This window comes from Pipistrellus hanaki (assembly GCF_964339955.1).
Source record: "Pipistrellus hanaki genome assembly, chromosome: 2".
In the NCBI taxonomy this organism is placed as follows: Eukaryota; Metazoa; Chordata; class Mammalia; order Chiroptera; family Vespertilionidae; genus Pipistrellus; species Pipistrellus hanaki.
This window is the reverse complement of record NC_140504.1, coordinates 81905908-81931718: the sequence shown is the minus strand read 5'-3', so window position 1 is coordinate 81931718 and position 25811 is coordinate 81905908. Positions and strand designations below refer to the sequence as shown.

At 35.9% G+C, this 25811-nt stretch overlaps 1 protein-coding gene across 2 annotated transcripts in view; it reads left to right on the top strand.

Moving 5' to 3' along the window:
* CADM2 (cell adhesion molecule 2) overlaps positions 1 to 25811 on the top strand; it is a 1134397-nt gene that overhangs the window by 1000442 nt on the left and 108144 nt on the right. For both annotated transcript variants that reach the window (XM_084871928.1, XM_084871927.1), the window contains exon 7: positions 736 to 826. In XM_084871928.1, coding sequence (XP_084728054.1) covers positions 736 to 826 — 91 coding nt within the window. The remainder of the gene's footprint in view (positions 1 to 735; positions 827 to 25811) is intronic.

Here is a 25811-nt window from a genome sequence, read left to right as displayed (position 1 = left end):
TTTCATGGTCTCCTTTCTTTAGCTTATTTTCCATTTCTTCCATGAACTATGTATCTTTGTGTTTATAAAACACAAAGTATTCTTGAATATTTTTTTTCACTAGGGATGATTTTATTGCCTAATGGAAATAAATAATTTTATAATAATTATATTTTAGCAATAAAATGTTAACTTTTAGTAATAATCTTACTAACTCTGTCAAATGACTTGCTAACTGTACTTTAGAGCAACCAACATGTACTGAATACTGGATTACTGCATTTTCAAAAAGATTCTGCATAATGCTGTGAGACAGTAGTTGATCTTGAGTTCATTTTGGTTTCCTTGTTCTAACTGTTATTCCTGCAACAATGAATGGGCTGTTATTCAAATGCACATAAATGTGTTCAGTCCATAATAATGGTATTTCTGCTCATCTATAAATAGTGGACAAAACAATTGGATGAAATGCTTGATATTCATCTGAACCAGTTTTTGCTATTTCACTTTTAAATTTAGATTTCAGAAATAATACAGCAGTGGTACTCATGAGATATTCAGATATTTTTGTTAGCTTTTCATGGACAGGATAATAGCTTCTTAAAATTACATATTTCGTTTCACCCGATCTAAGAATCCCTTTTAAAAAAAGACACCATTGTACTAGTAACACAGTGCATGGACATGCAGCATGATGTACAATTTCTAAATGCATAGTTTTACATATTTAATGACCTTTTCATTTTTTTTTCCTAGATACACCATCAGTTAAGATTATACCATCCACTCCTTTTCCTCAGGAAGGACAGCCTTTGATTTTGACTTGTGAATCGAAAGGAAAACCACTGTAAGTGATTTAATGAGTAACAACGCTTTTCACTTTTTCTTCTATTCTGCTTTGATTGCAGACTTTAACTACAGAAACCCACTTTTGTCTTTTCTTGGTGGGCAAAGTGGTCTCTAGAACAGAACCCCTCACCACAATCACATCTTCATTAAGTGTCTGTGGTCTTTTTCTTTGTCATCTAGTGAAGTTTCTGGGAAGGGTTCCAGCTGTGATTTTTTCACCCGGGGAAGATATTTCAACCTGAAAGAAATGTAGGCTTAATCAGTCACTGTTCACATCATCAGATTGATAACAATTGCATATTGCTAAGCTTAGTCCTCACATGAAAAATTTTGAAAATATTGAAGCATCATCAAAATAAGTTTTAAAGTTAGTTGAGGAAGCATTTCCTTAATAAGAGAAATCAACTCTCCATTTTTTATGTAGCAGCTACACAACACATAATTTATGAATGTGAAAATACTTGGAGGGAAGGTGAATGAAAGGGGTCATAAACTCAACATTTTCAATTGTAAACTATTTCATTATTAGAATACATGAATCCTAACATCCCTTCAACTCTAAAATTATACTTTTTAACATTCACGTTTTTAAATAGAAACTCTGGAAGTTTACTATTTCTACAAAAATAAAATCAGTATAGATTATCCAAATAAAAATTATTCAAAGATTATTTGAAATATATTTGATCATTTTAATATAGCAACACCCTATGTGTAGAGATAAGTAATTTATTTAATTTCTTAAAACTTTCAATTGAGTTAAATTTTGGTTAAAATCTTAAGAAGAGAGATTTAATTGTTCTCCATTTACAACTATATGAGAAACCTTTTATGCAAATCAAAATAATTACAAAATATTTTACTGTTTGTGTAAAGTAAAATAATTACAATTGTGTTTCTAAAAATATTTGTTATTTAAGTGTAAATTACATTGTAGTCATGAGAAAGTTTCCTAAGAGTTTTAAGGCAGAAGTTTGAAATGTCAACATTTTCAATTGTATGATATTGTACTTTTTAACACATTAAGCATATTCACACTTTCTTATTTTAATATTTATTGTTGATAGTATTACAGATGTTCCTTTCCTCTTTTTTCCCATTGACACTCTCCACCAGGCACCTGCCCCTCCAAGGCCTTCATCCCTTCATACTATATATATATATATATATATATATATATATATATATATATATATAATATGCATATCCTATATAATAAATGGGTAATATGCAAATTGACGTAAGGGCAAAAGGAGCTGGAACAACCAGTTGCTATGATGTGTGCTAACCACTGGAGGCAGACACTCAGGCAGGAACTGCCCCTGGCGGTCAGTGCACTTTCACAATGGGACTGGCACTCCGCCAGAATCCAGCGCGTGGCTGGCCAGGGTACTGGTGGTGGCGAGAGCCTCTCCCACCTTCACAATAGTTCTCAGGATGTTCGGCTAATGGGCTCCTGGGCTGCCAGAGGGATGGCTGGCTGCCAGCTTAGGCCCAATTCCCTGGGGAGCAAGCCTATGCCAGGAGGTGGATATCTCCCAAGGGCTTCCAGACTGCGAGAGGGCATAGGACATACTGAGGGACTCTCCCTCCCAGGGCACATATTTTCATGCACCAGGCCTCTAGAATGCATATAAGTTTCCTGATTTCCACCCACTACCAGCCCACCTTCCCTATGAAATGCATCTGTCTTTACCATGGTTCTGTCTCTGGATCTATTTTATGCATTAGTTTTATTTGTTGATTAGATTCCACATTTTAATATTTATTGTTGATAGTATTACAGATGTTCCTTTCCTCTTTTTTCCCATTGACACTCTCCATGTGATACTTATCTGGCTTATTTCACTTAGCATAATGCTCTCCAGGTCCATCCATGCTGTTGCCAGTGGTAAAATTTCCTCCCTTTTTACCACTGTATAATATTCCATTGTGTAAATATATCACAGCTTTTTTTATCCACTCATCTGCTGGTGGGCATTTGGGCTGTTTTTAAATCTTAGCTCTTGTAAATTGTGCTGCTATGAAGGTATGGATGTTTTGGGTTTCTTAAGATATATTCCTAGAAGTGTGATCACTGGGTCAAATGGCACTACTGTTTTTAATTTTTTGAAGAAACTCCATACTGTTTTCCACAGTGGCTAAACCAGTCTGCATTCCCACCAGCAGTGCATGAGGATATTCCTTTTTCTACACAACAAACACATGTTGTTTGTTGATTTGTTTATGATAGCCATTCTGACTTTCCTTATTACAGCTTCGGTATTTTAAAACTGCTTTCATTCAATAATTATTTCCTAGAGATGTAAACATGCACATTTAAAGAGCATATTGTGAATTAGTATATTAATTTGTTTTATATTATAAGAAACATTTAAGATGTTTTATATCCCTAAAAACAGATTTTTCATAGTAGCTTTACTGTATATATATCCTGCATAATTCATTTTAGTAGTTCTTACCTTCTGACAATATTAAATTCCTTATATAAAACATTGTTCTCCATCAATCAGTATACTATCAAATGTGACAATGCATTCTAGTATTAAAGTTTCAACAAAAGCTTTTGGCTTCAAGTTCAGTACTTTAAATAGGGAAAGAAGTATAGTAGACCCTAGTCAGCTTACACATGCTTAAATCCTAATCTATTTACTCCTGAACCAGTGTACCCAACACCAGAAACTTCCCTACGCTCCCTCCTGTCTTCACTCTTGTTCCTTCCATGTATTATTTTCTGACTGTCTGCTCCTCTTCCCTCTCTTTTTTATGTGTTTGTTTTGTTTGTTTGTTTCCATTCTCCCTTACAACCTCAGAGGTCAGCATATTGAGGTATGAAGGAACATGATCAGGATCCATGTGTAGCAAAGGAGTTATGATTTTTAACTTCTCTCTATAGTTCTGCCCCCAAATACGTGTATTTACACTTGGAGCAAATATACAATTTATGCCACTAAAGTGGGATGAGGGTGGGAAATATAATATTCAAAATGTTTGGAAATAAATACATTCCTGCTCAAACATTATCCAATTACCTGTCAATGATCTACTCTTTGGCTCAGTATTCAATCTGCACAGTAGAAACAGCATTTCATGTGAATAATGAGATTGTGAGGTCCATGTAATTAGATATGTTAAGTAGTTCATTTCCATCAGCTGAGCTGTGGTTGGATGGATGTACATATTGAGGGTCTCTTTCAGCAACCTGGAAATAAGGTTGCACTGCAAATGAATGAAAAGTAAAACCATCTCTTATTTATGTATTTATGTAAAGAATACAAAAATTCCAGAAATTTAGAAAATAGAAAATGTGTTCTTTCTTAGAAATATCCTGATTAATATTGCCTTGCAAATAGGTAAAATAAATAAGAAACTCTCCTTATTTTACAGAAGAGAAAACCAAGTCTCACCAAATGTAAACCAAATTTTCCTGATTCATCCAAATTTAAAATGGATGAGTTATGATTTAAACTTAGTTCAATCTTTGTCCAAAGTTCATATGCTTTTGGCTATTTTCTGCTACTTCCATTGCTGAGTCTAAATTGCCAGTTATGTTATCCAAAGAAACTTTTGAAAAACAAGGATGTACAATAATGTTCAGCACTGAAGTTCAACCCACAGAAGCTTGAAAGTGAAGAAGTAGGTGGTCTGAAGACACATTTACTCTTGCCATCCTCTTTTATCAGACTTTCTTTTGTATCCATCTCCTTTTTCAAAACGTGCCAAATTCCTATCAAACTACTGTTTCTAGCATGAGTTTACAGCCATGTTAAAAAAAAGAAAGAAAAAAAAATTCTTGCTGAAACCGGTTTGGCTCAGTGGATAGAGCGTCGGCCTGCAGGCTGAAAGGTCCCGGTTCGATTCCGGTCAAGGGCACGTACCTTGGTTGCAGGCACATCCCCAGTAGGGGGTGTGCAAGAGGCAGCTGATCGATGATTCTCTCTCATTGATGTTTCTAACTCTCTATCCCTCTCTCTTCCTCTCTGTGAAAAATCAATAAAATATATTAAAAAAAAAAAAAAAAGAAAAGAAATGATTATTTAAAAAAAAAAAAATTCTAATTAGTATAGTATCTCCTGGCAATTAACTCATAAGCTCCACTCCACAAGGGCTAAAATCTTCATTCTGTTTTGTCTTTATCCTCAAAGGTCCTAATGTTGTGTTTATATGCTGTGTTACAGAAGTAAATTTGTATAAACTCATTTTCTTATATTGTATTTGTTGTGCCCAACTATCATAAACCCCAAAAACTACCTGGGAGCCGAATCCGATGCAATTGCAGAAAGCCTGTATTTATTTCGGACTAGTCCGAGCTTGGTCCCACTTACACCAGCCATGGTATGGCGGGAGAGAGAAACAATTAAACATATCAACGTGTTTTATAGGGGTGTGGTGCCACTACCTTGGCTGACCTGATTGGTTGGGTTAGGGCTAGGGTCCAGTTACACAAAACGGAGTCGGGAGCTGGCCCCGCCCCGCCCTGCTTCTCAGTATTCTCCTTCACAGCTTCATTTTTACCCTTTGCTTCCCTGATAGTCTGCCAGGCCATTGATAGTAAAGGTATTGCTATCATTCCTTATTCCTTATGTTGCCTTTAGATAATTGGTTTACTTATGTCCTTCCTGATATTCTTAAAATTCACACTTCTGCAGTTTCAAAGTAACTATCACTTCCAATAAAAGTAGGCATTAACTCCTTTAAAAACAGAGTAATTTCTACTCTCTCTCTTTAGATTATATTGTATCTCCAACAGTGCCAGATGAGGCAGTTAGGACAAAAAACAAGGGGAAATTGAAAAGAAACCATTGGATTTTCCCAGAAGGAAATCTTAGTGATCATAAAGAAGACAGTCTCACTAAAGCAGAGAAATCAGAAGGCAAATTGAAATGGATTAATCAGGGAAATAGAAAGTGGTGGGGCAGTAAAGATAATGGGAGGATCACCCACTTTATAAAGTGAATAAAAAAAATGTAAGAGATAATGAAATGAATTTATGTCAAACAGAAGTTATAAAATAAAAAATAATATATAGACTGTTCATATTACAAGATACAGCCAAAAAAGTCTAAGAAGTGTGGGAGTAAAAATGAAAGATGTGATATCACAGTACCTAAAGGCCAAATTCCAGTTTCTTATTTTACTGCCGAATTTCCACTCCATTACCTTGGAGCTCTTACACCTGATTCTCCATTTTGTTTTTGTGGAAACACTGAGAAGCAACACTGTGCTTCAGCTTCTGATTGCCTCCCAAATCACTTGATTTCTATTATCTTTCCACTTACCTAATCCATCTTTAATGAGCAGGTGGAAAAAAGAAATAGATAATGGATACATGATGCTTTATATCTCATAGCTGGCTTAAATAATATTTTTAATCCATGACCAAATATGTATTATTCCTTTCAAAATGTTTGACCAGTTTATGATTTCCTGAAGGGTGAGTTATTCATGGCTATTATCTTTTTGCATAAATCACAGATGATAGCGTGGCTCAACTTGTGCCGATACTCATGTTCTCAACCTGCCGCCTTGTATGCTAATATTGTTTTCTCTGTTCTAAATGTGAGGGCCCCAGTGACTATTTATAAACAATCATGCCTTATTTGCCTTCTTTGGACTGAAGCCTTTTGCTGTTTCCCCATTGAACAGCTGCATAACTTGGGCCAGGACCAAATTGTTCCACTCAACATTACTATAAAAGCATTCTATTCTTTCCTTAAAAGAGAGATTACTGTACTTGTCTGTCTATTGTTTTAATTTTAGTTTAAAGTGAGGACCAAGCTAATGCCAAACACTCTTCTTTCAAGTCCCCAGAGTTTTTGCAACCTCCTTATTTCATTGGCTGAATTTCCAGACAGCTTTCAGGCAGCAGTATTCTCCATTTACAGAAGTAGAGAGAGAGATGGAGGGAAAGCTGCTCAATTTCATTAAAGTCATGACTTTAAAGGGTGTGGAGTTGCACCTCATATGCTATAAACAAAGAATTGTCACTCATTTTAATCCGATGTTTAATACTTTTTAAATATACATCAGCAAAGCAATGGAACATTTTCAGTTCAATGTGTATTTGGTATTTATTCTATAAAATAAAATGATTATAGGTATTGATAAATTTTTCTGTGTATCCAGCACAATGTTTATGTTTTACCTTCTGGTAGCCACAATTTTTCTTGTGTTCCTGTCATTAATTTATTATATATAAATCATAGGCCCCCATTCTGTATAAAACGAGATTTTAATCCTTAGGAAGACAGATCACGTATTGCGTAACTAGTGAAGTGTGTAAGCACAGCTACCACACCATTTTTAAAATAAAGAATTGAAAAGGAAATCTAAGAACATATTGATTAACATAATAGAGATTAAAAAATGAGATTCAAATTAAAGCAAAATGGATTTATATCAAGTCAGTTTTCTGGTATATAGTTTTTTTTTACCAATCACTTGTTATTTACTAATTGTTATACAACCTAATCACAGTTAGAAGAAACTACAAAACAAAAACACTCTGAGGGTTAAAAAAGTCAAGTTATCGCCCAGTCTGTGTGGTTCAGTGGTTGAGACTCAACCTATGACCAGGAAGTCAAGGTTTGATTCTCAGTCAGATTGCATGCCCAATCCCCAGAAGGGGTCATGTAGAAGGTCATGGTTCTCTTCTATCATCGATGTTTCTCTCTCTTGCCCCCTCTCTTCCTCTCTGAAACCCTCTCCCTTCCTCAGAGCACCAGCCTCCAGCCCAAGGTAGTTCTGTGGTGGGGTCTGGATCTCTGAAAAGCAAACAAACAAAAAGCAAGTTATCATAATAATAAAATGTTTTAGGCCGAAACAAGACAAAATATGAATTTTGGGGAAAATTGCTCTAAAATAATAGTAACTGTATATCAGTTGACCTAATGAATGACAGGTATTAATTTTATGATATGTGTTTTTCTCCTGCCATCTAGGCTATTGAAAACCATCTAATTAATCATCAGGTTGTTGTTTATTTTTAGATATAATGCCTAAGCAGTAATGCTCTTGGACATAGTTGTATGGTGAAGTAGAAAGAGAAATACAAAACTAAATTTGAATTACAAATATATTTAGCTTGAGTGGTCTTGAAGGAATCACTGAACTATGTCAAATACCTTTTTAATTAATATCTGATTTTTAGAGTAATTTTAGGTACAGTGAAACTGAGTGGAATGTACAGAGTTCCCAAGTACATACCCCTGTCCCCACACATGCATAGCCTTCCCCACTATTCACATGCCACAAACTAGTGGTATACTTATGGCTATTTTTGTTGAAGTTAAATAGAAATTGTGAAATGCAAGAAGAGGGGAAGAGGCATGAACCCTGTAAAATAAAATAGAGCTATAAGTGAGAAACTGTACAATCCCAAGGCATGGAATGGCACTTTTAAAATGTTAAGGCAGAGCATTTTTTAGAAAAATTGGAAAGGTAGAGAACGAGTTTGGGTTCAACAAAGGTGGAAAAGGCTGCACTCGAGCAGTTCTGCTGGGATGATGGAAAATTCTGTTAGTGAATTTTGACAGAAAACTAAGGCAGGAGATATGGAAAGCCTTAGCCAGAACTAAGTGAATAGCATGGCTCATGAATGTGTGAGTGACCACAGTCTGTGATGTTGACCATCTTCTGTTGACATAGATTTCCAAGTTCACTCATGGGCATTGTCTTATTTAAAACACATGCTATCCTGCTGTGAAATGTTTACAAAGACTCATAATTATTTCCATTTTGTAGAGGATAATAATAAGTCTTGTGATGATTACATGACCTTTGTCAATCATACAGCTCATTAGGATATTATTTTAAAAAATTAATAGCACTGATGGCTATGTTTTATTGTTTACAATATTTTCAATTTTTAATAATACTGATTTTTCCCCAGTAACCTGGTAAAGTTGACAAAAATGAGATAGTTTTCATAAACTACTAAAAAAGCCCATTTATCAAATAGTTGTAAAATATTACCAGTTATATAAGTTTAAACCTGTGATAGTATATCTAAATATTATATAAAGTGTTTCTAAGTATATCTAAATAGTTTCTACCTGGAATTATGATAATATGTATATAATTATGTTGTTATTATATATGTTTTTTAAAAGCCAGTTATGTTATAACCTTAATTTTATATATCTTTAAAAAGATTAAGATCGCAGGTTACAAGTACAAAGCAATATTAATGGAAACACAATGCCAACATAGCAAATACAATGAAAAGGGTAAATAGAATAAACAGAAAGTTAAAAGTAAACATTCCTTAAAAGTATGTCTTTTCTGTTCACTATTATGCTAATACTAGAGGCCGGCTGGTGTTGTTCCTCAGCCCCGCCTGCACCTGGCCAATCTGGGATCCTCCAGGGATACCCAACTGCCTGTTTAGGACCGATCCCCTCACTCCTAAATGGGCAGTTGGACATCTCTGTCACAATACAGGACTGCTGGCTCCAAACTGCTCAACTGCCTGCCTGCCTACCTGCCTAATTGCCCCTAACCACTTCTGCCTGCCAGCCTGATCACTCCCTAACCACTCTCCTGCCAGCCTGATTGATGCCTAACTGATCCTCTGCTGGCCCAATTGCCCCTAACTGCCCTCACCCCTAACTTCTCTCCCTTGCCAACCTGGTTTCCCCCAACTGCCCTCCCCTGCAGGCCTGGTCCCCCCAACTGCCCTCCCCTGCAGGCCTGGTCCCCCCAACTTCCTTCCCCTGCAGGCCTGGGTCCCCCCTAACTGATCTCCTCTGCAGGCCATCTTTTGTTGGCCATCTTGTGTCCACATGGGAGTGGCCATCTTTTACTACATTGGGGCAGCCATCTTGTGTGTTGGAGAGATGGTCAATTTGCATATTACCTCTTTATTATATAGGATGTCATCAAAGCAATTGACTGGATAAACATAAAGCTCTGCTTTATTATAGAAATACTTTTGAAATGACAGTCCTTAGATAATGAAGGTTACAGGGTATTTAGAATGTTTTTATTTCTTTGTGTACTGATATCTAGAGAAATGCAAAATTATCTCAATTAATTTATTAAAAGTTAAAGGCAAAATAGCTCATATTTTTCCAAAATGTTTTAAAAGGAAATTAACTCTAAATTTATATTTTATATATATTTATATTTATATTTATATTTATATATATATATATCCATTTGCTGTCCTTCTCCTGTGTGGTTCTTTTCTGAGACCCATATGGTCTTTTGCTTCCATCTCATGGTTTCAAAATTTAATTACACATCAACTCTCTGGAAACACACAAATGCTTATCTTGGAAATGAGACCGAATATATTTGGTTTGGTTTTGGAAACAAGATGCTGACTCTGGGTAATCTCCACTGCTGTTATTTAGGCTGGGCATCTGTGGTGTGTTGGCCACTCAATCATTTTCAATTAAGCATTCCTATGTCTGCTGAAAGTATCATAAGTTGTGCAGAACCCCGATTATAGATGCATAGAGAAAATATATTACTTGAACATATCGAGTTAAGCAGTTTACTTGCAACAAAAAGCCCATTATTTTGAGGGATTATGTAAATCTTCAGTAGGAAATTTTCACACAAAAATGTCTCAGTACATTTAAGACACCATTGTGGAATGATGCTGTCATATGTATTGATTAGATTTTCAAGCTGCACTCTGGGCTCATGGGTTCAAAACTATGTAGTTTTCATATATGTTAATTATAAGATTACATCCAAGCATTTTACTTTTTATCTATAGATCTATAAACGTTGCATGTGTTTTTATATAAAAACTAAGTCATTAAAATGGTAATTGTAGGAAAATTACAAAAACAAAAAATCACTCATCATTTAAAAAATATGAAATATTATGCTACACCCTTGATTAAAGAAATTCTTAACCCATTGCTCAAAATGCAATTTTTTTTTCCATATTACATAATGTTAGAGCAATATCAGTCTGGTCAAGTTATTAAGAAATAGATTACACTCTGCCTGAGTTAACTATTTTGATTTTCACTTTTGTAAAATATATGCAGAAAAAAGTAAGGCAATAAAATTAATTTAGATTCACTCTAGACATTTGGTATTATTTCAGTTAAAATTAAAATTGAGAAATTCTTTTGCTAAGAGAGCCATTTATTAAACTTAGAAATCTAAAGAGGATTTTCTGCATTGCACACATGTTTTTAAAATGCATGGTGCATTTTGATTCACTTTTTCATATATTCCCACAATCATATAGAAGTTCCTAAACTTCAATGTTTGAACAATAAACATTTAAACAGAAACCCAAACTGTAGAAAATGTGAACATTTACAAATGTCTCCAATTAGAATAGAAAGAATCTGTCAGTGATTGATGATGGCCTTAAAGCCCAACTCTTGCAGATTCAGAGTACTAAAAATATCTGAGCTGCTTCAAGGAAAGGACGAAGAGAGACACAAAATTTTAAAAAGCTGAAGAAGAAAGCAGCAACTAATTTGACTTGTCATCAGCAATTGTTCCTGAAATGGTGAGCTGTAATAAACTTAAGCAGTATCACTCAAAACTACAACTAGCAGAGATGAACATAGTGAGTGATTTAAAATATTATAGCTTGTCAGTGTAAGGACTGAAAGACCCTGAGGCCATAGGAGTTTTCACTGTAGGTCACAAATGCAATGCTTTCAAATTTCTGGTTGTAACTTATTAATGAATTATATGTTCATTAAAAAAAAAAAAAAAAAAAAAAAACCTTTTAAAAACTAAAAAAAATAAAATAAAAAAATAAAAATCTCATATAATAAAGAGGAAATGTGCAAATTGACCACCACTCCATCGCAAAGATGGCTGCACTCATAGCTGAGGACAGGTTCCCATAAGGAGCCTTAATGAGCAATCAGCGGGGACCTGAGGCTACGACCTCCCCAGCCCTCATGGGGCTTGACGGGGGACCTCAACTTGTGCCTCCCATCCTGGTGCTGGGCTAGGGGACCTCAGGCTGCTCCCTCCACCCCATGGCCAGGCCAGGGGACCTCAGGCTGCAACCCCCACCAAGTGGGGCTTGACAGGGGACCTGAGGCTATTGCCCCTGCCTAGCAGGGCTTGACAAGGGTGGAACTGGCCGGGTCTGGATCTAGCCCAATGTGGGGGGCCTGACTGGTCTGGGTCTCATGCGATTTTCACATGCATGTGGGTGGGTGGGGGCTTGACTCTGAGTCCCGTGGTGTGCCCCAGACTCTGACAGGTGGTCAGTCCTCACATACACTTTACTAACTTTCTTTCATCTCTGACCCTTCTATTATAAAGAAAAGGCAAATAGCAATATTAAATTATTTCCTATAATTAATCCCCTTTTAATGTGCACAAGTTTTGTGCACCGGGTCACTAGTAGTAAATAATAGAATAGGACAGGAAAATATAGTGAAGGAATTAAGGGGGAAAAGAAGAAAATGCCACAGTATATTAGAAAGAACAAACTTTTACTTCCTGTTAGAGTTTATGTACTGTATGATGTTGTGAAATATGTTTTTTAGTATATGTCACACCTCAAAGGAGTTGAAAATCAATGCATTAACACCACTTGTGGTGCAGTTAGACTTGAAGACATTCAGGGAAAGAGCATTTAGGTCCTAGTTACTTCAGTTTCTCTAAGGCCATCACTATACCAAAATGTATGTTCAAACTGAAGAGATCTTAGCACCAAAATGCAGTCAAACACTACTAAATATGTTCAGTTTAATAATGCAGAAAAGTTTGATCCTTTGAGAAGGACCAAATTATTAAAATCTATTTTCAAATTTCAATCTTAAATTTCAATTATCTCCAGCAATTACCTATATTGAACATTTAATTCCCCAAATACCAGGTAAAGGATGTGCACTTTTCTTTTAATTTTTCAAGACTATTGGTTTCAATATTAGAAAAGAAACAGTTATAGAACCGAAGCAGGATTATAATAGTGATACAGGGTCTAAGACAAGTGTTAATTCTTATAACCTTAATTAGCACTATTTTATTTTATTTATTTATTATTTTTTTATTTTTAAAATATATTTTATTGATTTTTAACAGAGAGAAAGGGAGAGAGATAGAGCTAGAAACATCGATGAGAGAGAAACATCAACCAGCTGCCTCTTGCACACCCCCTACTGGGGATGTGCCCACAACCAAAGTACATGCCCTTGACCAGAACCTAAGCTGGGACCTTTCAGTCCTCAGACCAATGCTCTACCACTGAGCCAAACCGGCTTCGACAATTAGCACTATTTTATAGTCGTAGAAATAATGGAGTCAATGTAACTCTTATGTAGACAATAAGATACCATAATTATGATGTACTCTTGAACTGAATGGTTTTCATGCATCTGATTGATTATGATGCTTGCAGACATGCTTGATATGGAATCAAACTGTCCTTACAATATCACAAATTCAGAAAGTAGCAGATTCTGAAAGACTTTGGCTCACAAATTCTTGATTTAAAAATTGTTCTGAATCTACCTTAGTCTAATGAAGCTTTCAAGACGTACTAAGTTTAAAATAAGTTAAAATTATAGCTTCTTAAGAATGATCATTTTAAAATATATCATTAAGAATTTAAATTTAATGCATATACATTGAAGGACTTATTATTGTTCAAATGTGGGAATGGATATTTACTTGGAATTTATTAATCTTTTAACCAGGAATTAATATTATGTGTTTATTAAAGAAAATAAACATTAAGTACAGATAAGGAATTAGTAATTGTTTTGCTTTAGCACAAGTCCTTGATAGATAGTCTAAGCATTTCGCATGATCTTGAATATTTTCCCTTCAGTACAAAAATCTGCCACTCCTCCAGTATCATAGCAATCTTATTTTTTCTAGGATAATATTTTATTCATGTGCCATAAATTGGCTGAAATTATACATTTTGTAATATGACCGCCTTTGTTTCTTAAAAGTGTCAAAATAATCATAAATAAACACTACTTATCAGTAAAGAGTGGTCCAGGATTTCACAGGCACTCTTAAAAAATTCCATTATTTTCAAGTCTTCTATAGGGCACTTACTCTTGTATATAGGTTATTTTCTTTTTTAACAACAAGCTTCTAAATGTGGAGGTAAGAAGTGTGTTAAAAATTATAATCAAACAGCATATGCTCAGATTAATCAGGATAGAGGAAGTCCATTCATTATTTGTTATTGAGCTTTTAAATCTCATGGTGAAATTAATATCAATGTTATTGTCCCATCTATCTCTAAACTTTAATGTAATGAGACTGCAATAGTTGATCTCAGGAATTTACATGAGTACATAAACTCAGAGTCAGAGTTTTAGCTTGTAATTTAATGGAATAAGTGGGCTTGGATGTTCCACTTCAAACTGACCTCATTTATTACTGCATTCAACACTTTGACCCTATCATAAAAATAAAAAAAAACAACACATACTAATGGTGATTTTTGTGCAGGGGCTTTCATTGCTGAGCCTTTCAACAAGAATCACTGGGACTCTCAAACTGCAAATAGAAAGGGGTGGGGTGCTTGTTGCTTTTCATAAAAAGAATTAGGCAGTTTTGGAAAACATGCCCACGCTTAGCTAAGACAAACCTATAAGAATTATGAGGATAAAAAAATAGATTGAAGAATATATCCAGAAACCACTGAACACAAAAGGGAGTGGAGACCAATGTCCAAAAAGCTAAGGAACCATCTATCTACTGGTCATCTATCTATCATCTATCTATCTATCTACTATCTATCTATCTATCTATCTATCTACCTATCGATCTATATATCTATCATCTATCTATCTATCTATCTATCTATCATCTATCTAATCTAATTTAGCTATCTATGTACCCGTTTACACATGCAAATACACAAGTACTAATATGTACTTATCAAATCAATCTATACAACCCCAAAAGTCTAGAAAAACAATAGAAAACTACAGATTTAAAAGAGAAGTTGTAAGAATTTTTTCATCTGAGTAATTTTGTCAAGTTTCTTGTTTCTTCTCCTCCTCCTTCTCCTTCTTCATTTGCTTTACTTTTCTAGTCTTAAATGTTTTAAATGTTAGAACAGAATCAATTTAACAAATGAAGATACTAGCTGTATCAAAATGTGTATCTTGCAAAAATGTGTATTTTAAGTATAATGTTAATGAATTATGGAAGGCAGAAATATATTGATCTAATCATATGTTCTAAAAATATTTATGATGATACACAAGGCATTTTTTTTCAGATTAGAAAACAAAATAAAATAAAAATCATGAAATACTCAAAGACTCAATAATGAGACTTACTTTGGCTTTAAAATTGTCTTTCTTGCCCTTGCTGGTTTTGCTCAGTGGATAGAGCATTGACCTGTGAACTGAAAGGTCCCAGGTTCAATTCCTGTCAAGGGCACATGCGTGGTTGTAGGCTGGATCCCCAATTGGGGGCGGGGGGGGGGGGGGGGGACTTGCAAGAGGCAGCCAATCCATGATTCTCTCTCATCATGGACAGTTCTATCTCTCCCTCTCTCTTCCTTTCTATCTGAAATCAATAAAAATATTTAATTAATAAATAAAATTGCCTTTCTCTTTGCTCTTTCTGTGTGTTCATGCATGATAACTTTGTGAGCAGTAATTAAAACCTTTCAGCTTGTTTTGATGTTCTGATAAAGTTACAGAGAAGATGTAAAAATTGTGTTCATTAGTACTGGCAATTAACTCTTCTGTTATCTAGTCTGTGCTTTCTTTTATTAGGTCTAGTAATAATTAATGTCGTTTTCTAATACTTTTTTTAAATCGAATTTATTTAAACAATACAACAAAATTTAATCAACAATATAGTTGCCGTTGTTTTCTACTACTTGTGCCCAATGCTCAGGAAGCATTTTAATCCCTCTGTTGTAAAATTCTTGTGATTTTGATGCAAAAAATTCGGTCAATGCATTTTTGAGGCATTCTTCATTATTAATTTTTTTTTCCAAGAAGAAAGTTTTGCAAAGAACGAAACAAATGGTAATCGGAAGGGGCAATATCAGGACAATATGCAGGTTGAGGGAGAACTTCCCATTCCAACTGGCGCAGTTTTTCAGCAGTGATTCTTGCAGTATGCGGTCGTGCGTTATCGTGGTGAAGAATTACGCCCTTCCAATTAATCAGCGCTGGTTCTTTTTCTCTTAAAGCTTGGGCTAACCTTTCCAATTGGGCACTATACACTGCACTTGTAATGGTTTGGTTAGATGGTAAAAGTTCATAATGAAGAATTCCTTTAAAATTCCACCAAACACACAACATCACTTTTTTCGCATGCAAGTCAGGTTTTGGCGTGGGCTGCGGAGCCTCATTTTTGTCCAACCATTGAGGCCACCTTTTCAAATTAACATACAGCACCCAGTCTTCATCTTCGGTAACAATTTGCTCTAAAAACGGCAAACGGTTTTGACGAGAGAGGAGCGAACTGCAAATTGTGACTCTTTGATTACGCTTGTTGTCGGTCAACTCATGAGGAACCCATTTTCCAAACTTTTGGACTTTGCCAAGTGCACGCAATTGATTGGAAATTGTTTTTTGTGAACAATTTAAAGTTGTCGCAAGCTCTTGTTGGGTAATTTGAGGATTTTGCGCCAAAAGAGCTTGAAGAGCTTCTTGATCAAAATTGGACACACGGCCTCGACCACTCTTGTCATCTAACGAAAAATTTCCCTCGCGAAATTTCTCAAACCAACGCTGGCATTTTCTGGCGCTAACTGCATCTTGACCAAGAGCACTACAGATGTTTTTTGCAGCCTCACTTGCTTTTCTTCCTAATTGGAACTCGTAAAGCATGCAGTGCCGAATATGCTCTTCATCCGCCATCTTCTTAGCCCTAGTTTTGCAATAAAAACCAAACCAAACACAAACTTTTTCAAGCAAAACTTGTTAATTGCACTTCACACGTTCTGTAGATACCACGTGTTTGAAGGTTATGTCAATACAAGTCAACGCCAAGCAAGATTTTAAACGAATGTTAAAAACGACATTAATTATTACTAGACCTGATAGTATTACCTCAACTCCATGTAAGACCTTACTTGCTTTCTTCAGAAGTCTATATATGGTCTATTTATTGAATTTCTGTTTTAGATAATTCACATTGTTACACTCAAAGAAAACACTGATCAGAAATTCTCACTTCTTCAATACCTTAGCAAAGTATTTTCTATTTTCAAGAAAGTCTAGATTCTTTAGTCTGTTACTCAATGACTTTTATTGCCTATTTGTTTGTTTACTTATTAAATTTATTGGTTGACATTGGTTAGTAAGATTATATAGGTTTCAAGTCCATGTTTCTATGATACATGATTTGTATGTTGCATTATGTGATCACCATCCAAAGTCTAATCATCTTCTGTCACCATATATTTTACTCCCTTTGCCCTTTATTCCCTTACCACCCTCCTGCCCACTGGTAACCACCATACTGTTCTATGTGTCAGTGAGTTTTCATTGTTTTTCTTATTTGTTTATTTGTTGCTCTCAGTTTTATATCACATATATAAATAAAATCATGATTCTTAACTTTTTTTCTGTCTGATTTATTTTGACATACTCAGGCCCATCCATATTATCACAAATGGCAGTATTTAATCTTTTCTTATGACTGAATAATATTCCATTTTATATATGTACCACAATTTCTTTTCCAGATCACCTATCCAAGGACCCTGATGCTATTATCATATCAAGTATTTTTAACTTCACTCTTTCCTAATTTATCTTAGTCTAAAGCAATTTTACCTATCAACTGTATTTTCTTTCCCTGACATTCACCATATTTAAATTTATATCTTAAACAATATAGCCCCTGGAGAAAAAACATGCAGGGTTCTGATTCCTCATGAGAGGGCATCTTACATTTCTTCTAGTCAAAATCCTATAATAATAAAAGATACTAATCAAAGTTATATCTTTCATAAAGGTTGCTGTAATGTTTATAATTTAGGTGTGATGAAATCTTTATGGTGTCTTATAACTTATTTATGCTACTTACTATGTCTTGGCAAGTGTTATGGTTGATGACATATAAACTACTAAAATATAATATTACAGAAAGCAAATATACTTTATTTTCCTTATATCCTTTATAATGCTGGTTCAAAACTTGCACATATTTGTTTATCAATAACTTTTTAATGATACTTGCATAAACATATTAGATTCCTAGTCAGAATATATAGTCTTCAACAACAACAACAAGAACTTCATTGATCTCTTAGGTGTCTTAAGATATTAGTGTAAAAGTAGAACATTCTCTGTAATGAAATTCATTGAGACTCTTTGAAGACTATTTCACTATGTTTCTGAAGCTTTGTTTCCTCTTGAGCCAACTTTTACATATAATGAAGACACATAAATGTTTCATTGATTGTGTTTTACAATGAGCCTAAATGGTAATAAGTAAACCATCTAAAGTCAAGTTGGAAAACAGTAGAAGTTATATTATTTCTTTAAAATGTTTCCCATAAAAATATGAAATGAATACCAGGAATAAAGAAAACAACAAACACAAATTTCATTACAATTAAGTTGCGCAACAATCTGAGGGGAAAAATTACAACTTGATATACTCTTCAAGAGATTAGATGTTTTGAATAATTAAGAAAACGACTTTGAATCTATATAGAATTTTATTTGAAAACTATGCTCAGAAACACCTCTTTTGATTTTTAATAATAAATATATTCCTTTGTCTTTAAATGTGAAATGATCAGTATACAAATAGCTCCACAAGTAATCCCTTTCTGTTTCTTATATTTAGAAAGCACATCCTTATTTTTCCAAGAGACACATTAAAAATTTCTATTTTAATTGAAATCAGAACTCTAAGAAAGACTACTTCTTGAACTTTCTGTTTATTTATATTTTAATTTTTTTTAAAAATTGGTAAAGTGATTCCAGCTTCTAGTTTTCTCTTCTCCTCTCTCTCTCTCTCTCTCTCTCTCTCTCTCTCTCTCTCTCTCTCTCTCTCTCTTTTTCCTCGCTTGGTTGACACTTTTTGAGCTTTGGCTTATGGTTGTGATCTCGACCTGCCCATTGGTGAACTGTGTAGACTAGAGTTCCTTCAGAATTTTTCTTTTCAAACATCTCTAAAACTTAAATTTTTCTGCCTAAGCTCAATTTCAAACTTATTATCAATTAATTTGCATTAATTTTCTCCCATCATTTCTCTAGAAATTAACATCAACAATGAGAGTTTCATGCATGGTTATTCAGAATAATTGTTTCTAAGGAATCATCACCCAAGTATATTTATTTATTGATTTTAGAGAGAGAAGAAGGGGGAGAGAGAGAAACATCAATGTTAATGATAAACTGATTGGTTGCCTTCCATATATCCCCTAAGTGGGGATCAAACCTGAAACTTAGGTATATGCCCTGACCTAGAATCAAACCCTCCAACTTTTGATGCTCTAATCACCTGAGCAACTGTCCAGGACAGTATAATTCTTCATTTAAAAGTTTTTATTGAAAAAGAAAAATAGATACAAGAAATTTACATAACTCCTACCATGTTCTCTCATTTTAGACTGAAAATATTACAAGTAATAGAGAAAAATTAGGCTTTAAGGAATTCTTTCTGATATTAAAACTCCAATCACCCCCTGTGAGATTTCTAAAGTGAAATAAAGGCAGTAGTTATTTCACATGCCATATAAGTTAGATACCTAAGGCACTGAGACATTAATATAAGTTCTTGTTTTGTCTTATATTAAAGCAAATGTAATATATGTTTTCCCCCTTCGAGCCAGAGCAAAATATTTACGTGAGTGTTATTACATTGACTATATACAATATAAATCTGAGAAATATAAGTTTAATTTAATAATTTAATAAGTTTAATTTAATATTAATTTAATCTAATATTAAAGCCCAAAATGCACTTTCTTATTAATGAACTCAAAGAGGATATGACCATTTGGGAAAAGAAAGCCAATGAAGTGTGCATCCATAACAAACTTAAAAAGACCTTTACTCCTATTCATTTCCTCAAAGACACCAGAATATTTTTTTCCTTATAGGAGACATAATATGAAACTCAATTTTCCATAACTGAACTGTTTATATTTTATTTTTATTCTCAAGCTTGAATCTAAAGGAGAGAATGAAAGCAATGAAGGCTGAGCAAGATTTCATTCCTATCACTACCTAGGAAGTGAATAATCTCATATACACTTAGGAGAATTAGAGGGACTATTACTATGACATAACTTTATAGAATAAATATCCCAAAGACTAATTAAAGAGTTTCAGTGAAAATTATGAATTAGATTTTTATCTAGTTCAAGATAATAAATACACTGATAGTCTGAGAGTTGTGACAAATCTTCTCAATGCTAATCTGTAAATAGAAAGGTGTTAAAGTTATTGCAGAATTTCTTATTAGATGTGTGCAAAACAAAATGAAATTTTAAAAAATTTCAAAAATATCTGTTAAGATAGCTCTGACGGGTTGGCTCAGTTGTTTGGAGCATGATGGAATACACCAAAAGGAGGTTAATGTTTTGATTCCAGGTCAGGGCACATACCTAGGTTGTGAGTTCGATTCCTGGCCAGGGTGCCTAAGATAGGCAACCTGTTTCTCTCTCAATTCAATTATTCTTCCCTCTCTCTTTATTTACTCTTTCTCTAAAAATAAATAAAACATATGCTCAGGTGAATATATATATATATATATATATATATATATATATATATATATATATATACATACACACACACACACACACACACACACACACACACACACATATATATACTGGAGGCCTGGTGCACAGAATTCAAGCATGGGGGGGGTGTCCCTCAGCCCAGCCTGCACCCTCTCCAATCTGGGACCCCTCGAGGGATGTTAAACTGCCCAGTTAGACACGATCCCACAGGAATCTGGTCTAAAAGGGCCGAGATCAGGTATAAACGGGCAGTCGGACATCTCTCTCACAATCTAGGACTGCTAGCTCCCAACTGCTCTCCTGTGTGCTTTCCTGATTGCCCCTAACTACTTCTGCCTGCCAGCCTGATTGATGTCTAACTGTTCCCCTGCCAGCCTGTTTGCCCACATCTTCCCTCCTCTGCTGGTCTGGTCACCCCTAACTGCTCTCCCTGCAGAATTGATCACCTTCAACTGCCTTCCCTTACAGGTGTGGTCCCTCCCAACTGCCCTCTCCTGCTGGCCATCTTGTGGTGGCCATCTTGTGTCCACATGGGGGCAGGCTCTTTGACCACATGGGGGAAGCTATTGGAGTGATGGTCAATCTGCATATTACTCTTTTATTAGATAGAATAGAGGCCTGGTGCATTGGTAGGGGCCAGTTGTTTGCCCTGAAGGGTGTCCCATATCAGGATGGGGGTTCCCGTGGGGCGTGGGGTGGCCTGGGGGAAGGGCCTGTGGTGGTTTGCAGGCTGGCCACGCCCCCCGGTGACCCAAGCAGAGGCCCTGGTATCTGGAATTTATTTACCTTCTACAACTGAAACTTTGTAGCCTGGAGCGGAGCCACGCCCCCTGCTCACTGTGTGACTGTTAGTCATTTCTGTTTGGTTTTATGTATCTTCTATTATTGAAACTTTGTAGCCTGGAGTGGAGGCCTAGGCTGGCCAGGGTGTGTGGAAAGCTTGGCTTCCTCTATTGAAACCCAAGCCTCTCAACTGCTCTCTGTGGGTGCAGCCATCTTGGTTGGCGTTAATTTGTATACTACAATAGCTCTGATCAGCTGGTTGGTGTGGCTTGAGCGGAGTGATGGTTAGTTTGTATATTATTCTTTTATTAGGTAGAATTAAAGAGTAAAGAGCCAGGGTTGTAACAACCATTACAACCATAGGCCTGACTAGACTGGGGCTGCTGCCAGTGCTCTGACCCAGCACTGACTGGCTAGGGAACTGTGGATCAGACCCAGAGAGAGGCCTGGAGAGAGAGAGGCAGGATCTGATACGTAGCCTCTGTGGTAGCCATTGATCAGAACTTGCCTCTCTTTCTCTCCAGGCCTCCACCAGGGCTGCTGATCAGCCCAGCTTTTCTGATCAGGCCCCATTGATAGTCCCAGAGATGCTGACTGGCCTAGAAACTGAACAATCAGAATCAAATTGGGCGGCAGAGGAGAGATCAGGCTGGCAGGAGAGGGCAGTTGGGGGTCAGATCAGGCCAGCAAGGGATGGCACTTAGGGGTGATCAGGCAGGGTGAGGCAATTTGGTGTGATCAGGCCAGCAGGAGAGGCAGCTGGGGGACTCTATCAGGCCAGCAGGAAAGGGCAGTTAGGGGTGATTAGGCAGGCAGGCAGAGGGTTTAGGGTAATTAGGCAGGCAGGCAAGTGAGTAGTTAGGAGGCAGTGGTCTCAGATTGTGAGAGAGATGTCCAACCACTGAATTAGGCACTGTCCCACAGGAATTGGGCCTAAACCAGAAGTTGGACATCCCCTGAGGAGTCCCCGATTGGAGTGGGTGCAGGCTGAGCTGAAGGAAACTGCCTTCATGCACAAATTTTGTTCAATAGGCAACAAATATAGGGCAATTGGAGGGGACCTAGGTCTGCAGGGAAGAGCAGTTGGGGGGGACCAGGCCTTCAGGGGAGGGCAGTTAGGGACAATCAGGCAGTCAGGGGAGCATTTAAGCATCAATCAGCCTGTCAGGGGAGTGGTTAGGGGGTAATCAGTCTGACAGGCAGAAGAGGTTAGGGGCAATCTGGAAGGCAGGCAGGCGAGTGGTTGAGAGCCAGCAGTCCTGGATTGTGAGAGGGATTTTCAACTGTCCATTTAGGCCTATCCTAGAATCAGGTCTTAACAAGTAGTTGGATATGCTTTGAGGGGTCCCATATTGGAGAGGGTGCAGGCTGGGCTAAAGGACTCTCACCCTCATGCATGAATTTTGTGCACCAGGCCTCTAGTATATATACTCATTAATAGCATATCTTACACTACTAACTTTTTTTTGCTATCTTGAAGATTTACTACCATAAATTATAGGATCTAGAAATATGCAATGTTGTATCAGCAGTGACACTATTTTTTCATTATTTCTTAAAACAGAGGCTTTTCAAAAGGTATTTATATATTCCTTTATATATAAACCAGGAGGTGCATTGGTTTAATGTGGCTTTGTAAAAAGAACACAACTTCTAATATTTCAGTTTAATGCATGGAGCCATGGTTTTATTGAATATCAAAGGAAGTTTATGGTACAAGATTATTCAGGCTATCATTTTTAAAATAAAAATTTCTAAATGCAAATAATAACTAGCACATGTTAGGTATATGAATCAAATCAAGAAGTATTAATGGTGTGGCTTTTATAAAAGATAATATGAAAGTATGTTGTCCATATAATTAGATGATATAAATTATTATATTTTCCAATAGGTTTGGGCAACTAGTTCTTATGCAACTTTTTTTTTTTTTCATAGAATCCTCATTCAAAAGTTTCATGGGTACAGTCCTAATAAAACTGTCTTCTTTTTCCTTTCTACAAGTTATTACTACTTAAACTAAGCAATCGTATCTAATAAAGAGGGAATATTCTAATTGACCCTCACACTTGATGCAAAGCTAGCAATACCCATAGCCAATAAGGAGGGAATATGCTGATTGACTGTCACATCCTCAAAGATGGCTACACCCACAGCCACAAGATGACGGTTCCCAGTCTCCTCAGCCCTGCCAGGGCAGTAGGCATGCAGAAAGGCCTCTGAGTTTCACCAGTCCCCTCAGCCACAAGCCACCCAGGGAGGGCTGGCCTGAAGTGCAGGCAAGCCTTCCAATGGCAGTTTCCAGCTGCCCAGGGCTTCCCAAGGTTCAGGTATCCAGGCTGGGGCTTGCACTGTCAGCAGTGTCAACAGCAGAGATGTGATAAGCATCACCTTCGCCTGATCCCCGGTCGCCTCCAGTCCTTCAGGGCTCCTGGACTGTGCAGAGGAGCAGGCCAGACTGGGGGACCCCCACTCCAGTGCATAATTTTTCAGGCACTGGGCTTCTAGTCTATATTATAAAATTCCAGTGGCTGTAATGCCAGAATGCCAGAATCCTGGAATGACCAAACAACCGGTCAACAGGAGGTGCACTGATGGGTCTTGTGTTGCAGCAGGTCTCGGTCTCATACCATGGCGGGAGTCTGTGTCTCACCAGAGTGGCAGGAGGGAGTCTGGGTCCCGCTGGCATGGCGGTCTGTGTCTCGCACAATTTCCCATACGAGGCTTCTAGTTCTTTTATAACATTGCCAATATGCTTGTTTAATAGGATTTCCAATATTTATTATTATTTGTGTCACAAATTTTATCTATTTGACAAAATTTTGTCAAAAAATATAATTTTTATCAGAAAAAGCTATGATAGTTATAGCCACCACTTAACAAGATATATATTCTAATTGTATCCAAACCTTCAGTGTTTTCTCCAAAATAAACAAATAATTAAAAAATATTTTCCAAAAATAATTGTAGATGATGTGATTAAATTATGTTTAAATTAGAAAATTCTGAAGAACTAGGAAAATATTTATTATGATAGAAAGCAAAGATAGTACACTAAACATTTAAAATGGAGTCAGAACAGAGTTTAGATACATCTCTAATCTCCTATATCCTTATGTGTATTGATTTTTAAAAATATATTTTTTATTGATTTCAAAGAGGAAGGGAGAGGGAGAAAGAGATGGAAACATCAATGAGAGAAAATCATTGATCAGCTGCCTCCTGCACACCCCATTGGGGATTGAGCCCACAACCCAGGCACATGCCCTAACCAGTATCAAAAACCTGACCTCCTGGTTCATAGGTCAAACTCAACCACTGAGCTATGCTGGATGGGCTGCATTAAAGTCTTTAAACTATATGCACCAAAGTGTTCTTGTGAGGATTGTAGAAAATGTATGTAAAGTATTTTGGATAATTACTATCATCAATACATGGTGGTAGATATTAATAGCCATTCTCATCATTAATAATTATAAAACACTTTGAAATCTTCAAAGGCAGAAATCCATGATTTATTTATGTCTTCTTCCCTAAAAACAAATTTTGAGATGGGAACTGTTTGCAAGTATACGATTCAAAGAGATTTCAGTTAATTCAGGTTTTGTTTTGTTCGTGTGTGTATGTGTGTTTGTGTGTGTGTGTGTGTGTGTGTGTGTGTGTTTAGATTCCACATATAAGTAAGATCACAAAGTATTTATCTTTATCTGTTTGACTTACAATACTTAGTATAATGCCCTCAAGGTTTATATATCTTATTTTAAAGGAAAGATATCCTTTTTTTTTTTTTTTTGGCTGAATACTTACTCTATCTGAAATATATTTTCTTTATCCATTTTATCCATTGATGGACATGTATGTGTTTCCATGTCTTGGCTAAGTAAATAATTCTGCAATGAACATAAAAATGCATATATCTTTTTGAGATATTGATTTCATTTCTTCAGGATAAATACCCAGCATAGATTTGGTGAAACATGTAATATTTTTATTTTTTAATTTTTCAGTAATCTTCATACTATTTTGCATAGTGGTTTCAACAATTAACATTCTCAATTACAGTGCAAAAGGGTTTCTTATTTTTCATGTTTTCTGCTACCCTTGTATTTCTTTTTATTTTAATTTGATGATAAGTCATCAAAACATGTATTAGCTGATATCTCAGTGATGTTTTCCTTTGTATTTTCCAGATGATTAGTGATATTGCATACCTTGTTGGCCATTTGCATGTCTTCCTTGGAAAAAAATGTTTATTCAGTTTCCCTGTTTATTAACTTTATTTATTTAAAGATGTATCCATTCTTTATATATTTTGGATATGTAACTCTTATTAAATATATGATTTGAAAATAACTTATTCCATTCTGGAGGTTGTCTTTTGATTTTCTTAATGGTATTCTATGTTGTGAAGAAGCTTTTTAGTTTTATGTAGTCCCATATGTGGTTTTGACCCCCAAATCACTCTGCCAAAACAAAATGAGGTATTGGTTGATTGTGGTACTGAGCACAATCTGTGAATATCAAACATTAAGGTGAAGCTGAAGAGGAGCTCTGAAAG